Source organism: Apus apus, chromosome 3, assembly GCF_020740795.1.
Source record: "Apus apus isolate bApuApu2 chromosome 3, bApuApu2.pri.cur, whole genome shotgun sequence".
NCBI lineage: Eukaryota > Metazoa > Chordata > Aves > Apodiformes > Apodidae > Apus > Apus apus.
In genome coordinates, this window is record NC_067284.1 from 73,383,154 (window position 1) to 73,399,999 (window position 16,846).

At 41.2% G+C, this 16,846-nt stretch overlaps 1 protein-coding gene across 3 annotated transcripts in view; it reads left to right on the plus strand.

The window, feature by feature from the left end:
• TTC7A (tetratricopeptide repeat domain 7A) overlaps positions 1-16,846 on the plus strand; it is a 177,603-nt gene that overhangs the window by 137,163 nt on the left and 23,594 nt on the right. For all 3 annotated transcript variants that reach the window (XM_051616042.1, XM_051616041.1, XM_051616043.1), the window contains one exon: positions 185-387. In XM_051616042.1, the coding sequence (XP_051472002.1) occupies positions 185-387 (203 nt within the window). The remainder of the gene's footprint in view (positions 1-184; positions 388-16,846) is intronic.

Below are 16,846 nucleotides of genomic sequence, written 5' to 3' on the forward strand. Positions count from 1 at the left end.
AATCCATTCAGTGAATCCATTTGTGATAGTAAGCACTAACCATAGTAGTAAGCACTGTGCAGGATCATGGCCTCATGTTTTAATATGCTTAAGGGCAACGATTTGTAATTAATGTGAAGAAAGGTCTCTGACTTACTTCAACTAATGGTAGGGGTTGTTTGTTTTGTTTTGTTGGTTTTTTTAGCTGAACTCTTCATGGAACAACAGCATCTCAAAGAAGCAGGCTTTTGTATCCTGGAGGCAGCTAGTCTTTTCCCCACATCTCATGCTGTACTGTACATGCGTGGGAGGCTTGCAGAGATGAAAGGCAATTTGGAGGAGGCTAAGCAATTGTATGATGAAGCGCTCACAGTGAATCCAGCTGGAGTGGAAATTATGCACAGCCTGGTGAGTTTGCAGGGGCTCAGCTCCATTATAGTATTTATGTTCCTGATTAACTGTAATAAGGGGAGAGGGCTCATGCTTGCTCTGGATGCCATTGTCTTCCTAATCCAGAGAGCAAGTGACTGTTCCAAGATTAAATTGGGTAGCTTGAACCTCTATTTTAAGACTGGATTAAATGTTTTAAACTAATTAAGACTTGTGTCAAAAGTAAATATTTAAATTGACAAAGGCTGATAGTTTTGGAAGTCAATCCACTGCTTTGTCTTTGCTGCTTTCCCTACTAACTGTTATGCATTTTAAATAAGCAGTACACTGATGTTTGAAAGATCTGAACTAAATAACTATAGAATATAGATATATATGGATGGGTTTGTAAACTTTGGGCTGTTGACTTTTGTCTACTCAAATCAAGGTAAAATGTGAGTTTATAATAAGATTAATCTGTTGTTATCTTAAACTGTCTTAGCTCCAAACTTCTGTAGAAAAGGTGACTCCACATTTTGGGGGGTTTTTGGTAACACTCCCATCCAGTGAGTATTTTTCTGTTGTACCATCCCCAAAACAATCTTAGTTACAGACACAGGCCCTAGAGATTAGTAATAATAATAATAACAACAAGAATAATAATACAAGAAGCTTTGTGGAGAACCAAAACTCATTTCTCTTTCAAAATCACAACAGTTAATTGTATTTCATCAATTACGTGTCTTGTTTACTGTAGCCCCGACTAGATCTCCCTTAGATTTTAGAAGTCCTTCTTGACTAATTTTACTTTTACAGGAATTCTATATCCATGTGACTGTTTTCTGTCTTTGCTAGCAGATTTGTATTATCTGACATAAATTTAATCCTGATGAGGTTTGCAGGCAACTCTAAAACTAAAGGAGTATCAGTGCACAAGAGGACAAACGTAAAGTGAAATTGAGAGAAAATAGTAGAACCTATAGGCGCGGGATGAGGTATTTGGTATTAATGAGTTCAATGCGAAACCAGTGAGTGAATAGCTGGTGCCTATGCCAGGAGAAGGTTACAAAACCAGGTATGCACATATCAGGCGCATATGAGGCAATAATACTGCTTTGTTGCTGTGATACAACCTTTACAAAATCAGTTGGCAAAAACCTGGTGAGATAGAATGATGTTCTTTGCTCAGTTAGTGTCATGATTTCAGTCAAGTCACTGATACCAGACTAGCCATCAAGTTAGATGCCAACGTGATACTAATAGCTTTCATTTTTGCCTTATTTTATAGACAGAACCACATACTGTTTCTTCCCATTTCAGTTGTTTGCAATTTTCTGAAACTACATTCAATTACAATAAAAATTTCTGAGATGCACATCTGCTCTGGCCCAATTTACTTTGGAAAATCTCACTCAGCATGGCCTAACTGTTTCTGAAAATGAGGCTAAAGAAGAGACCTTCAAGGCCTCTGTGACATCTTTACTGTGCTTTAGTGCCTCCAAGTTTTGTCAGGAATGGCTTGTCTTTGTAACATGGTAATCTGCTTTTTAGTATCCCTGAGAAAATCCTTCCTAGGTTATCCAAGTCATGACCTTTAAAAAACACATTTCATACGTGCCTAGTAGATATGTGTTTCTGAAGCCTCTAAGGAGTCTGTGAATGCTCATTCCCCTCAAACTCCAGTAAGCTCCATCATCTCTTACTCAAGGGATAGGAGTAAAAGGGAAAAAAGACAGTGGGATGGGGAACCTAGGGGCAGAGACTCAATCCATCGGCATGTAGGGAAGAGGAAGGATAAACTCAGTAACAAAGTGAGAGAAATAAGGGTAGATAGAAAATAAGACAGAATAAGATAGGTAAGACTGGGTAGGACTGGATAGATAGGAATAGTAAGACTGGGTGGGTTAAGGAAGCAGGCTGAGACACGTGTTCAGGGGTAGGTATGTTGGAAACAATGAATTAAAGGGGTTGGTCATCCGAGAGAGACAAGGAGCATGAATCTGCAAGAGTACTTTTACTCCATAGCCTGCAGGCTCCTTAAAATTCTGAATCTTCCTATCCTGGTGCCAGCAAATATCAGTGAAAATCACCTGCTTAAGCACGTGCCTCATCTCTTTTAGCTTGGCACTGCTGGCAGCCTGTGGTTCACACCTGTTAACTAAGATAGCAAAGGTCTGGTATATCCCTGTTGATATGAATCATGGCAGTAGTTATAGGATGCCACATAATGACATTCCTTTGTGTGCTTTTCCAAAAGCTAGGAAATTGCACATAACAAGTTAGAAGCATCTGATGAGCACTATAGAAAAAGCCTCTAAAGAAATTAATCATTCTGCCTTCAGAACAGAGCTGGAATAATGTGCAGTAAACAAGGCTTTTAGGGCTATGCATCAAATAAAAAGGGCAAAAATAAAATATTGAATTGCTGCTAGGGAAGTGATTTTGTCCTGTGTACTGAATGAGACAGTGATCCCAATGGAGAACATAAGACTGGCTTTGTGCAATTGAGGATATAATCTAACAAGTGGTAAATTCTGCATCTCCTCGAGGCCATCAGAAGACTGGATTCCTTTCTGAAATGTATATATTAGCCAAGTTCTAGCTGTACTGTTATTAAAAATACAAGTTCTTGAGCACAGTCTGTTCAGTCCCCTACCAAAGGGAAATGTATGTCTTGGATTATGCAAGAGGCCAAACTAGATTATCAGCTAGTTCCAAGTGGTTTGAAACTATGCAAGAGACACACAGGGAGCTGAAATTAAATTCACACATGCTGTTTCAGTGCTCGCCTCCCCAAACATTTGAGTCCGTAGTTTTCCCACTGTGGCAAAATTATTGTGGATGTGTAATCATTTAGGGAAAGAGGATCTGGTTATGAGAATTATTGTTTGACTTAGTGCAAATGCCATCCAAGTGACCTAGTCCACTTTAAGGGAAAACTGCGCTGTAGCCAGTGCCTATTTTCCCTGGTGTATCAGCATCAATTAGCAACGTAGTCTTGTCTCTCCCCCTGGGATCTCAGAACTGGGTTGTCAAAGCTATATTTGGAAGATTCCAACCTGAAGAACGTTGCTGGCTTTAAATGAAGGGCACAGATCTAGTAATGAACGAGTCCATCGGGTGTCAATAACTTCACTCTTACACAGGGTAAAGTCACCACCACAATAAACACAAGCTCTTTCTCTGCGTAGCTGAAAGAGGCTGCATTTTTCTGTGACGCTCGGGCGTTCACATTAGCCATCCAATCCTTGTGCTTTCCATATAAAGCACGACGCTGCATGGATGTGCAGCACCGTGCAGCAGGACTGCAGTGCTGGCTGCATCTGAGGAGGTGGCTGTGCTTCATAGCAGGGGCTCTTGGCAGTAGGTGTCCGATCCTGTGGGAAGCAAACCACAGGCACATTGAAAACACCACGTGGTTGTGCTGCTTCTTCCTAGCACTCCTGCAGTTTCTAAGTGATGCCACAGTAACTTTAAGCCTGTAGTAAGAAGCCACCGATGGCCTTTGCAAAGTACTGCCGGCTAATACCTGATCTAGAGAAGCATGTTTTTTGAAGAGTTCTATTTTCATTTGGGAAAAACACATAGAATCAGTTATTTGGGGCTATTGGGGGCACATTTATGTACCAAAGTACTCCTGGTGAGGTGTGGAGCTACTCCTTTGGTTGGACAACTGTTTGTATCAGAAATAATCAGTTTAGCTTGGCTCTTAGAAACTACATACTGTAAAACCACAACTCTTTTCAGTGAATATGACTTGCTAGGAGTTGGGGTTTTTCTCCATATTTCTCCTTGTTCTATGTCACTCGTTTCCATCTTCCTTCCTTTACTAGAACAGCCCTGTTCTTTTCTTCTTCTTCCCTTTCACAGGCTCATTCTGGGTTCTGCTTGCAAAGATCATAAAGCACTTCTCCCTCCCAGGGGAGCTGATAGAGTTTCTACTGAGTAGGTATCTTCACTGGTCCAGAAACAAGAGTTTAGCCTGTATCCCCTTGTCTTACACTGTGACCAGTCAGCCATGCTAGAAGCTAATCTCTGACAGGACTTTCTAACTATGGCTTAGTTCTTTCAGTATGTACCGAATTTGGTTATATAACATCATGATATACACAGCTTTCGGATGGTGATAGCAAAACTGACATGTGCCCAGCCAAGTCAGAAAATATAAGCCAGGGCAGATGACACCTCCCTATAAAGCACTACACAAATCCACCTACCCCTATGTCACTTGCGAAAGGCATTGAAGTTTGCTAGTTCCCAGCCACAGTGCATTCAGTACCATTATCCCTTTTGATTCAGAGAATGAGAAAAATCAATGCCAGCATGTTAGATTTGAGTCCTAAAGCTCAATTTATAATGATGCAAGATCCACTGAAAACTTTGAGATATTCAGAAGGCTTCTGCCCATTGTGCATCTTACGTAGCACTTGGTTGAGTTAGAGCAGTTCTCAACATGTTTTAATTCAGGGAAGAAGAGAATTGTGTCCTTAAAAGTGAAGGAAATGGGCATCTTCCTCTCCATCACTGTGCCAGCTTTAATGACAACAACAACAAAACATAAAAACAAAGAAAAAATATTTGCTTGACTCATACTTGAGTCTTATTGATTGCAGTGGAAGATAGTGATGATTCCTCACTTCTCTTGAAGGCTGGGGCAAGGATGATAAGGTTGTTATCAGAATGCCACATAGCTGTCTGCACTACTTTATCTCTATGCTTGATAGCAAAACAAAGCAAAATACATATGGAGTTGTGTTTGGTGAATTTTTCTGAAGGTGTAAATTGAAACAGTCTTCTGTGTTCTGTTGTGACTACATAAATGGATGGAGAACATAATCTAATGAAAATGTATTTGATTTGTTCTGTAATTAAGTCAAGTAGAACATGCAGGTAACACTGGTTGTAGTAATCATAAGACTTCTGTTTTTTCTTAGACTGTCATCTGTACCACAAAACATAAGATTGGCAGCCATACTAAGGGCTTTACAGTCATACAGTACCTTCCAACTGAAGCTGGAAAAACAAGCTTTCCATTCATCTGAGTTTAAGTCACCTAAGCTGGGCCAACGAATTGACTATAGGCAGTTTTGTGACCCTTGTTTTCTGAGATTAGTGTAGATTTTGGCCTTTCCCCAGGCAGGCCTAGTTATTTTTTGGAGGAGTTTCCATGGTAAATGCAGTTTGGGAGGTATCAGCCTAATAGCAGAATCATGGAATGGTTAAGGTTGGAAGGGATCTTGGGAGGTCACGTAGTCCATCCTGCTGCTCAAGTGGCTTCAGCTAGAGCAGGGTACCCAGAACCATCTCCAGCTGGGGTCTGAGTATCTTCAAGGATGGCAGCTCCACAGCATCTCTGGGCAGCCTGATCCAGTGTTTGACCACCCTTAAAAATCAATAATGCTTTTTCCTATGTTTAAATGGAATTGCTTGTATTTCCATTTGTTCCCATCCTGTCACTGGGTACCACTAGGAAGAGTCTGGTTCTATCTTCTTTACACCTTACCATCAGATATTTAACCCTATTGCTAAGGTCTGCCTGAGACTTCTCTTCTACAGGCTCAACAGCCCCAGCTCTCTTGGTTTTTCCCTTGTATGACAGATGCTCCAGTGCCTTAAGGATCCCAGAGGCCCTTTGCTGAACTCTGTCTGGTGTGTCCATGTCCTCCTTGTACAGAGGAGCCCAGAAGTGGACACAGTACTCCAGGTGTGGCCTCACCTGTACTGAGTAGAGGGGAAGGATCACCTCCCTCAACCTGCTGGCAACATTCCTTCTAATGCAGCCCAGGCTACCAGCAGCTGCCTTTGCTGCAAGGGCACATGGCCTGCTTGTTGTCCACAGGTCCTTTTCTACAAAGCTGCTTTCCATCTAGTCATCTCCCCAAAGTGAATTTGAATACCAGGATTTTCTTCTGCAAGTAGATACTAAACATAGCATAGGCGTGACTGTACTGGGTCAGAGCAGGGGTTTAACTAGTCCTCTCCAACAGCAGCATAAGGAGGTGCCTAGGAAAGAATGAGAGCTGGGCAGACATACATGGTACTTCTGAGGTAATGACATAGCTCAGGGACATCCTGAAGTAGATGTAGATTCTACATGCTTAGTAATTGTCAGTGGATTTCTCCTTCTTGAATTTGTCTGGAGCTTGTGTTAGCTTTCAGCATTCACAGTACTTGTTGACAAGGAGACCCACAGGTCTGCTTTCTGCTATACAAAGAACTGCTAAATTTTGTGTGTTCTCAATGCAGCTCTTTCTAGCCAGGCTCATGCACGTTGTTCTTATTCATCCCACCTCCCATTACTGATTTCATAGGTATCTTGTCATTGAATCACTCCCATTCCTTTCATTATTGCCATTGCTTCTCTCTGAACTTCTTGCAGTTCTTTTTAAGATGCATTTATGAAAAATTAGCTTAGCTTCACATTCAGTGTTGTAGACTCAGTGTTAAAAAAACCTCTCAGTCCCATGGTCTTCTACTCATCTAATTGTTACATATGTAAATGTTTATATAAATACAGTGTTGTATTTCAAATACTTTGTATTAACGTGATCACATCACCACAGCTCTGTTTGCATCTCCTCCTGCCTGTAGGGGCTAGATTTTTTCTCAACAGTCAGCATCTCTAATTAATGGATTGTGACTTATAATAGCAGTGAGCCATGTAATGGTGTTGTCTCAGGTCCTTGCAGAGATGTCTGTGTCCCAGCCTGTGAATACAACACAGCCAGCGAGCATGCAGTTCTAGTCTTTGATATATATTCTTCATTTGGCTTGCCAGTGACATCCTTTTAGCTGCTGCAACACAAATTGTTCTCTGCTGCTAATGCTAGAAGCTGAAGAGCTTGCTTGAGAGCAGGTTTTTGTATAGATAATGTTCTTTTTGCCTAAGATGAGTACATTGGTTTTTATTAGATTTGAGCATTTAAAAACTATATGATGCTTTGTTTAAATCTTCTTCTCTTAATTGTTCAGTTGGACACAAGGGCTCAATAAAAAGAAAGAGACTTCACAAAGAGTCTTGGACTGTTTAATTTGGCCTTCATTGTGTACTTAGGATGCAATTTCATGTTCCTTTTAGTAGGAGAGTCAACCTATTGTCTCCAGACTCGCATTCGGTAGCATCAGGATAATTTGAAGACTACAGTTTCCACTGATTAAAACATGGAAATGAATTATTTCTGTTCATTTATTTCATTTTACCTCACAGTATGGTGCATGCATCCTTGTTTTCAAAGGCATCCATTCACATAATAAAACCATGGCTTGATTGCTTAATATTTTTAAGGATGACATGTGTTACTTCCTGGGGGATTCGTTTCATGCTGCCATGAAGTAATCATATAAATCATGGGGCAGATTCTCAGCGTGGGTAAATTACCATAACTTCATCATACCAAGGTCTGTATGTTTTCTAAGGTAGCTAGGACCCTAATTAAAAGCATTTTTACCTTAAAAGCTGAAGATGGAATGCTTTCTATGCTAAAATATGGGGGGAAAAGAGCAGAGTTTTCACATTATCAGAGTTATTTATCATCTAAGGAGCTACTTGATATCCATGGTTTATCCAATTTATTTGTTGTTTTGTAGGTAAGGATGGCATCATCTGTTTCCAGTTTCTAGAGACACTTCTTGTTTATTTTGTATTTGTGTACAGAGAATGGAACATCACAATTAAAATGTATCTCCCTGTAGTTAGGAAAACTGCGCATTTGTCTTGAGTGCAATTAGGCAGATAATTGTATCTGGAGACACAATGAGCTACCTGTTTTTATCTGTTCTGGAGATACTTCTTCCTTGCTGCATTTAATGCTCCTTTGCTCTTGTTTTGGTAAAGGTAATAAGCAGAGTTAGGGTCTGGGTAATTTTGATTAAGTGGACAGTTGTGGTACTGAGAATATTTTTCCTTATAATGGCTCCTTAAATACTTAAGAAGAATTTGCTGTCGTAAGAACTTGAATTTCAGTAGATGACAGCAAAACTAATTTCTAACTGTTCTTTGACATACAAAACAATTGAAGCTTTACTAGTAGCACTGTTTTTAAAGGTTTTTTTCTTAAATACATATATGCATTGAGTTTATTACTTAAAATATTTTTATACTATCAGGTGTGTTTATGATTTTTCTTATTCAGAATTTCTGTATGTAAAATCTGCTTCCAGAGAGGTTTTTGAAGTTTTGATGTACGTATTGACTGTAGTTTTTAATTCCATTGTGTCTGTGTGATCCTAAGTCGCTACGGCTTCTGAGTTATAGTAAAATACACAGAAATAGAAAAATAAAAACTTAACATTGCAGATTAAAGTACTTAAGGTATTACATGTGTCATGTACTCCAAGCCTAAGAAGCCACAAGCTGTGTTATTATGACTGTTTGTGGAGGATGCTGATGCAGGGACGATCTCTTGGTGTTTCAGAAAGAGCACCCGAAGCAAATGTATGAGGGCGAGTGAGCTCCTGCTTTCTCTTCCCAAGCTGAGCAGCACTTCATGGTGTTTTATTAGAACACTTCAGGCTAGAGCTTTGCTGCTGTTGTGCGGCAGGGTGGGTCCTTCCTCCTCCAGAGAGCAAAGATCTGCAGATCAGTCATTTTCCATTGAAGGCAATTCAGTGAAGAGGGCTGGAGACGAGGTGGAGCCCTGGCTCTCACCATCCCCGGCACCGCCAGCTCCTCTGCGCTTTCAGCTGTGATTATGTGTCACACTTTACTCTAAACCTCTGTAAAACAGGGATGAAGCTACTAATCTACTTCATCTGGGGTTTGTAGAGCTTAATTAATATCTGCGCATACTTTCAGATGACAGGCACTCTGTAAGCGCAAAATCTTATTTATTCTAATTATATGTCTTGATTCCTGTGGTGCTTTATTATTCGTTTGGGCTTTTGGACCACAAATTATTTTGGGCACAGTACTGCGACTGTTCAGCACAAAGGAAGTGCTTTACAGCTCCGAGTACCCTTATGTCCCTAAATGTAAGTAGCGATGAAAACATTATTGCGGTGGGAGTGGGATTTAGAAGGCAGATCTGTGAACTGTTTCTTCCTCTCTCAAAGGTTTGTAATCATTAGAGGAATCTGCCTTGCCTGCGTGTTGTGCCTTGCCCTCCATTCTATTGATAAATTGTCGCAGCAGTGCTGTGAAGGACAGAGTAAACAGAAGCAAATGCGAATCTGAGGGCTTTCTAGCACAGCCCTCTTCTCTTCCTGGGGATAAGATATGACAACGCCTGCAAAAAATAGCTTTTTGCAGGGGGGGAGGGAGGGAGCTTCCTTTCTCTGACAGTGAACGAATCCTTCTGCTCGGCAAATTCCATGCAAGCAGAACATCTTTGGACCAGTTCAGTTCTGCAGTTTCCCTGGGTGAGAAAGGGGTTGGATTTTTAAGAGAGACATGACAGACCTTAAGGTAGAAAAAGCACTCGAGTAGGCAGCCGTTATGAGCCTTTCCGAAAATGGAGTAACCTTGAACAAAATGCCTTTTTTTTTTTTTTTTTTTTCCTCCTTTCTTAATTAAGAAATAGTGACAGGCAACAGGAGATTCTAGCAACCCAAAGGAAGACTAGTGACGTCATCTGTGATGCAGCTTGGAGAGCTGCAGACTCTGGGACTGTCTTAGGTCTACCTAATAAGGAGTGTACAAGAAAACACTGAAGGATGAATTTGCAAAGTCCTAGTTTCCAGCAGGATATTTTTGGACTACTCTGATAGTACAAACCATATAAACAGTTTTGCCAACCCCATAAGTTTTCCCTTGATATGGGGAAATCCCTATATGCTGTTACCAGTTTTTTTCACAGTTTTTTTTTCTATTCAATGCACTTCATTTCTCCTGTATATTTGGAGAACTATGGGTGTGTAAGAGAGAAGGGGAGGGGAAAGAAATGGAAGGGACATAGAAGACACAGGAAAAAGAAGAATGCTGCTTATTTGAAAATACATAGGCAAGGCACTGGCCACCCAGAGATAGGTAAAATCACACCTTTTCTCTTACATTAGTTGTTCAACAGATTGCATCTTCCTTTTCCATCCCACTCTGCCTTATAGATTTCTGTAGTAGATGAGCCCAACTTTGATTTTCCCCAGAAGGCTCTGGGATATTTATGGTATTTATTTGCTATTTTATGCAAGAAAGGTAGCATTCACTACAAAGAATCTGAAAGTGAACAGAAGCTTGTTTCATTGTCTGAAAACAACAGAACAAAAAATCCAGGACCAAGAAATTGGGAGGAACTCTGCAGCACTTTGGAAAATTCAACTTCTGAGGCAGGAACTTAATACACGTTTCCTGTTTGTTCTTTGTGACATCTAAACTTGTTTATTTTTTATGTGCTGAAAATACTCCTCTTGCTCCTTTCCTCTCATCCTTCCCATACTTAAAGCTCCAAGGCTATCAAAGAGTTGCTATGTAATATTGCTCATGTGACTTTTGCCTAAGTTTTTGCAAAAGTGCTCAAGAGAGAGAAGCCCCAGCTGGAAAAAGAGCAGGAGAAAAACCCCAAACCACCTATGACAGTCACATATAGGCAAGAGAGTGCTTGTCTTGTCAGGGCAGCAAAACAAAGACAGGGAAGGGGGTGTACATTTTCCCACTACAGGTATGTGTGGAAACAACTATTGAATGCTGCAGGGAGAGAAAAGATGAATCAACTAAAGGATGCAGCTTTACCTGCTCTAAATTGATGCTGAAGATTGAAGAGGGTTCCCAGTCATCGATGCAGAGAGGTTCTGGAGCAGCCTTCCAGAACAAGATGTGGGAAGAACAATATGACCCCTCTGATACTAGAGCTTGATCAACTTATGAGGAAGGCAGTGGGCAGCCCTGAAGGTCCCTGTAGGTAGAATTTAACCAAACTCAAAACAGTGCTTGCCGATTTAGGCATGCAGACCTCCCTGCCCAGACCACAAGTGACCAAGTTCATACTGTCTTCACACCTGACGTGAAATCTAGATTGTCCAGCTTAAAATGTCTTGCAGGCCCACCTGCTCTCCTGCCTTCCAATTTCCATTTTCTGCTGAAGGAAGTCTATTCCCAGAAACATTTTATAATTATTTTGAGTTTTATTATTTTTTAAATTAGAGGTGGAGTTTGAATGTTAGTAGGGCTTCCCTGGAACACAGCCCTGACCTCCATTTTTTATATATATTTTTAATGAGTTGTCAAGTGGCTTGTGTGTATCGTGGACTGGAATGATTGATGTAGCTGGACTCAGGAGAGTTGCATTGAAATTCTCTTAATAATAAGCAGCATTGTGGCAGCTCAGCTCTATTGACAATAACATCAAGTCAGGTTTAATACCGTAGTTCCTTATTGAATGAATCCACCCTGTAGGAAACAGTATGACCTTCCTGTGTGTGTGCAAGACAAAAAAAATCAATGTTAATCCCTTGGGAGGAAAAATGGAAGATTAATGGAACAGTCGAGTGAGGCTAATGAGAATCACATGGCAAGAATGTTAATTTCGGAAGAGATGCTTGTCATATAAGCTGTCTGAAGGTATAACACAGTAGTTTCCATAGATCACCAAATGCCATGTATTCTCCTTAGATACATATCTGCAAGATGTAATTTAATGGATTTGCAACTCTTCTGTATGGCTTCCTGACAGAACAACAGGGGATTTTCAAGCTAATCACCTTTCAGTGGCATGATTTATGACCAGCATAGTTAGCTGAGCCTTTCTTCCACCAGGAAGGGCACGGACTGGAGACAGTCATTGGGCACAGCATACCAACTGGGAACTGCTTAATCTGAAACAGGCCTGAGCATCTCTGTCTTGTGGTTGCTCTCTGGAGTCATGCAGCTCACTGGCATTGTTGAATATAGTGTTTGCCTAAATTGGTCCTCAATACTCGTATTTTTGGAAGTTGAGTAGGTAGTAATTTTTCTGTCGTGTTTTACTTAATAGCCATCAGCTTTGTAAGAAATAAACAAAACAATGGGCTTTTATACTTCTTTCCTTCTGAGAGTCTGAGCTGGCAATTCCATTTTCACAGAATCACAGAATGTTAGGGGTTGAATGGGACCTCTGGTGATCATCGAGTCCAACCTCCCTGCCAGGGCAGGACCACAACAGAATCTAGGGCAGATCACTCAGAAATGCATCCAGACGGGTCTTGAAAGTCTCCAGAGAAGGCGACTCCACAGCCTCTCTGGGCAGCCTGTTCCAGTGCTCTGTAACTGTCACAGTAAGTAAGTTCTTCCTCACGTTGAGGTGGAACTTCCAGTGCTCTAGCTTGCATTCATTGCCCCTCATCCTATCACAGGGCACAACTGAAAATATATTGGTCCTTCCTTCTTAACACACTCCCTTCAGTTCTTTTAAGTCATAGGTGAAAAGTCACATTGCCTAGCTCTCAGCTTAGGTATATGTGTTGGTCACTCTCCACCTGTTGCCCAGAGAGAGGGACTTCTCCCAGGTTGGTGCAGAGCCCCATTTGTTAGGCTCCTGCTCTGCATTGCCTTGTGGAGTGTCTACATCTGTTCTTCCCATGAAGCTACAGGGAGACTGTGCAATTAACATGAGTGTCTATGTTTGTATAGATCCTATACCCTTCAAATTAGTCACGAGGCAGTATCTGGTGCATGACCTAAAGCAGGAAATGAGGTGAAATTACTTTGATTTGTTCCAGAGAAATTACTGCATTGTTGTTTTTTCATATTTAGCCCAGTTCTCTCATTTCTTGGGTTCACCTGTTCAGCATTCATTTTAATACAAAGGTTAGGCTCATAAAAACATCAGGTTTATGATTGCCTCACTTACCAGGCTATATCTGCTTTCTGAGATTGTCACCAGCATAAGAGACTGCAAATAAAAGTCAGCTGTAACATGGCAGCATCTCAGTAGTGCCAAGCTGTACAGTGAAGATTATTTTTTTATGCTTTTATTTGTCAGCATTGACTAAACAAAGGTAATGTAAATGCTGTAGCAGAGTTTCCCAGACAGGATTATGGGGGTGATAGGAGCTAGCACTTAGCACTACAATAATAGATGCCAATGTGAGAGAGGCATCACTGCCCACTGCTCCTCTTGCATCCTAGGAGCAGAGCAGTAAAAGAAGAGCCAGGTCTGTGGAGCTGTAGCTGAGGTTTGCTGCTTTATTCAGGAACAACAGTCTTTTAAGGTTTGATTCATTAGGTTAGTACTGTGTGGGCTTTGCTTTGATTCCCCCAAAATCCAAACTGTGGTTAATGTGACTCTGAAGGAGGGCCTTACTTTGTGAGCCTTACTGAGTTTTACAACAAACCAGGCAAGCTCAATATCAGCTCAGAACTGAGTGGGGAACAGGCCTCCGAGTCAGCTAATTTTGAATGTCAACATGCATGGTAAAAAGCTAATTGAGATACACAGAAACTGTCATGTGCCTTTTTACTTGCATTTAGACGAGATGTACAGTATTTGAGTCAGCTCGGCAGTGTTCCAGCTGATGAAAGCCTTGACGATACCTGACACCAGTGATGATATATTAAGTGTGCTTAATATCTTAGTGCACGTGTCATGAGGCACATTAGAATCATAAAAGAATTTAGGTGAGAAAGGAACTTTCCCCTAGAGGTCATCTGGTCCCTCCTCCGGCAGCTGGGCCAAATTCAAATATAGAGCCGGTTGCTTAGGTCCGTGTCAAGCTGAGCTTTGAGTATTTCCAAGGATGGAAATTCTGTCACCTCTCTGGGCCCACATTCTGATGTTGCACCATTCCTTGTGAAGAATTTCTTCTAAGAGCAAATCAACCAGAATTTTTCTCTCTGCACCTTAATCTGTTGCAACTGAGCACTTCTGAGAAAAGTTTAGTCCTATCTCTTTTCAGTCGCCCATCAGGTACCTGAAGATGACTATCGGATACCTTCTTAGCCTGGAGAGGGAAGGGCTGAATATATGCTCCTGTCTCAGACTCTTCATAATAGCATGATACCCCCAGCATCTCAGTGGCCCTCCACCTACCCTTCTCCAGTTTGCGATCATCTTTCTGATACTGGAGAACCCAAAACTGGTGACAGCGCTCCAGGTCCTGTCTCACAAATGACAGAATAGTTATTTTAGCCTGCTGTGGTGCATGACCTCATGCAGCACAGTATGCTGTTAGCCTTCAGCACTGCATGGGATCCCTGCTGACTCTTCCTCAGATGTTGCCCACCAGCATCCCTAAGTTCTTTTCTGTAGAGCTGATGCCCTGTTGGCATCCAGCCTGTACAGTTGCATGGAGTTATTCCATCCCAGGTGCAAGATCTCACTGTTCAGCAAATGTGATTTCCCTTAAGGCTCCAGTGAGACTGTGGCACTGAAGGAACAAGCAAGACCTGCACCATTAAGGGCCAGAGATGAATCACTCATAATGATCACTTACAGCAAGTAAGACTTTTACAGCCAGAATAAGTAAAACATTAAGTTTGTTCAGTGCTTAAATGAAATACAGAGCTGCCATCTCTGAGTTATGCTGAGATTTTAGTATCAACTCTGAATTTTTTAGTAACCCACAGAGCCCTTTGTACAAAAAGCCAGACAGTGTTCAGTATTTTTTTCCACATTGTGGACAGTAAGGAATGGTATTGCCCAAGGCAACATGAGCAAAATCAGAGAAATGTGATAAAATTAGGCCTGTTGGGAAATCAGTACTCATTGGAAAGCTGTTGGAGTAAGACACTTTTGGTAGGAGGGACCCTGGTGTGACCTCGTGATTTTTTGCTTTCCGTGTTTGTAAACCAGCAAGCTGCTGGAAAGGTTCTGGCATCCTCCGTGGCCTACAGCAGGGAAGTAAATTAATGGGTATGTGTGTACTCAAAGGTTTGTGAAATGTAGCATCAGCTGCTTTAACAAGCTCAAATTTTCACGACCCCCAGGGTTAAGAGCTCAAGCCAGGACACTGGGGCTCTTAACTCTGGGGGTCATGAAAAGCTGCTGCTCCATCTATTAGCACGGCAAACACCATTGCCATTTAATGGTAAGCTTATCCTTGTGGTCTCTATCTCTGCTTGTGTTACAAGCAACAGTTCCCCCCCTTCTTCTCCACAACGTGTCAAGCCAATCTGTGTATTGCAGAGCTTAACACCTGCATTGAACATGACATGAACCAGCACTGAAGAGGCTGCGTACAGCTGAAATGTAGCACTCGCTCAGCACGTGTAAGCATAACGTGCCAACATGGCCAAACCTCATTGGTAGCAAAGGGTGAACTAAAAACTGCATTTAAAATAATTTCTCAAGGAGCACTGAGATCGTCATTATTTTTTTAAACAAGGAGAAATGTTAGCTTCATCCTTCTGTAAATATTCCCTGGGGCGGTGTTCCCCAGAGCAGCTAATGGCCTGCAAGTTTGGCACTTCTGTGGGATTGCATGGTTTTGAATAAGAGAGCAGTATTATTCTCTTTCATCTAAACAAAAGCTCTAGCGTTTCTGAGTTTCTAGTTATAATTTTTGCCCCACATTGGCAGGCAGTGATGTTTGCTCTTTGAGGCTGTCACTTGCAGCTCGGCACAGCACAGGAGTGGCTAATACTGACAAATGAAGCTAGGTCAAATTAAACAAATGCCACAGTAAGGCATTTCTAAAGTCATATATGGCCCCATGCTGCATTGTGAGGCTCAAAGCTTGATGCAGTAGGAAAATGTGTGAACTTGTTAACATCGAGCCAGACACCAAAGCTTTAAAATTTTTTTCTGAGCTGAGATTGTGTCCATGAGGATAGTTCAGGACAGGCTTCATGGGTAAAAGCAGATACAAGTTTGGCTTCAGTGAGAGGAAGAGATTCTGCACATATTTCATGCACGTTAAGGGCAAAATTGCCTGCAGTATCCTCGGCACTGTGTTCATGGACTGTTTGGAATCCTGTTTGCCTGAAAAGTGTCTTGTCATGAGAGCAAAAGTAAATAAATGTAGAGAGAGACTGATAAAATGTACAAGCCCTGGAGATTTCCGGGGTTTAGGAGCAGAAACCTTCACTTTAGGATTCCTTGCTGTTGTTCCTAGAATACCACAAATAGGTCAAACAAGCAACCTTGAAAGCTCAGAACTGCTTTTCACTAATGATAAATGATTGTGCAAGTATTTGACATAAGTGTTTGTACCTTGAAATTATTTTTCTTTAAATATCACCATAGTCACCAGTGGTTAGGAGACTTTGTCAGCTCGTAGACCTTGCATTCTCTGAGGAATTCTCTATCATCTATTATTTGCTGGCTGTCACAGCAAGAGAGACAGACTGGAAGGATATACCTTTTGTAACTAATCTCTTACTTTGAATAGTGAATGAAGAACAATCAAAGGAAATGGTTTGAAAGTAACCCATTGTTTGAAAGCAGCTTTCCCAAACCAGCAAATATTAAACAAAAGCATTGAAAATAGCAGCATCACAAAGTAAAAATGGTGTATATGTGAGATCCTTGAGCCAAAAGGCAGCCTATTTTTAATAAATTTATTTTTATCTTGGTCAGCTGTACTCTGTGATTTTATCAGTGTCTCTGGAATATCTGCTAGTCTCTGGAATAAGAATGCTCACATAATGTTG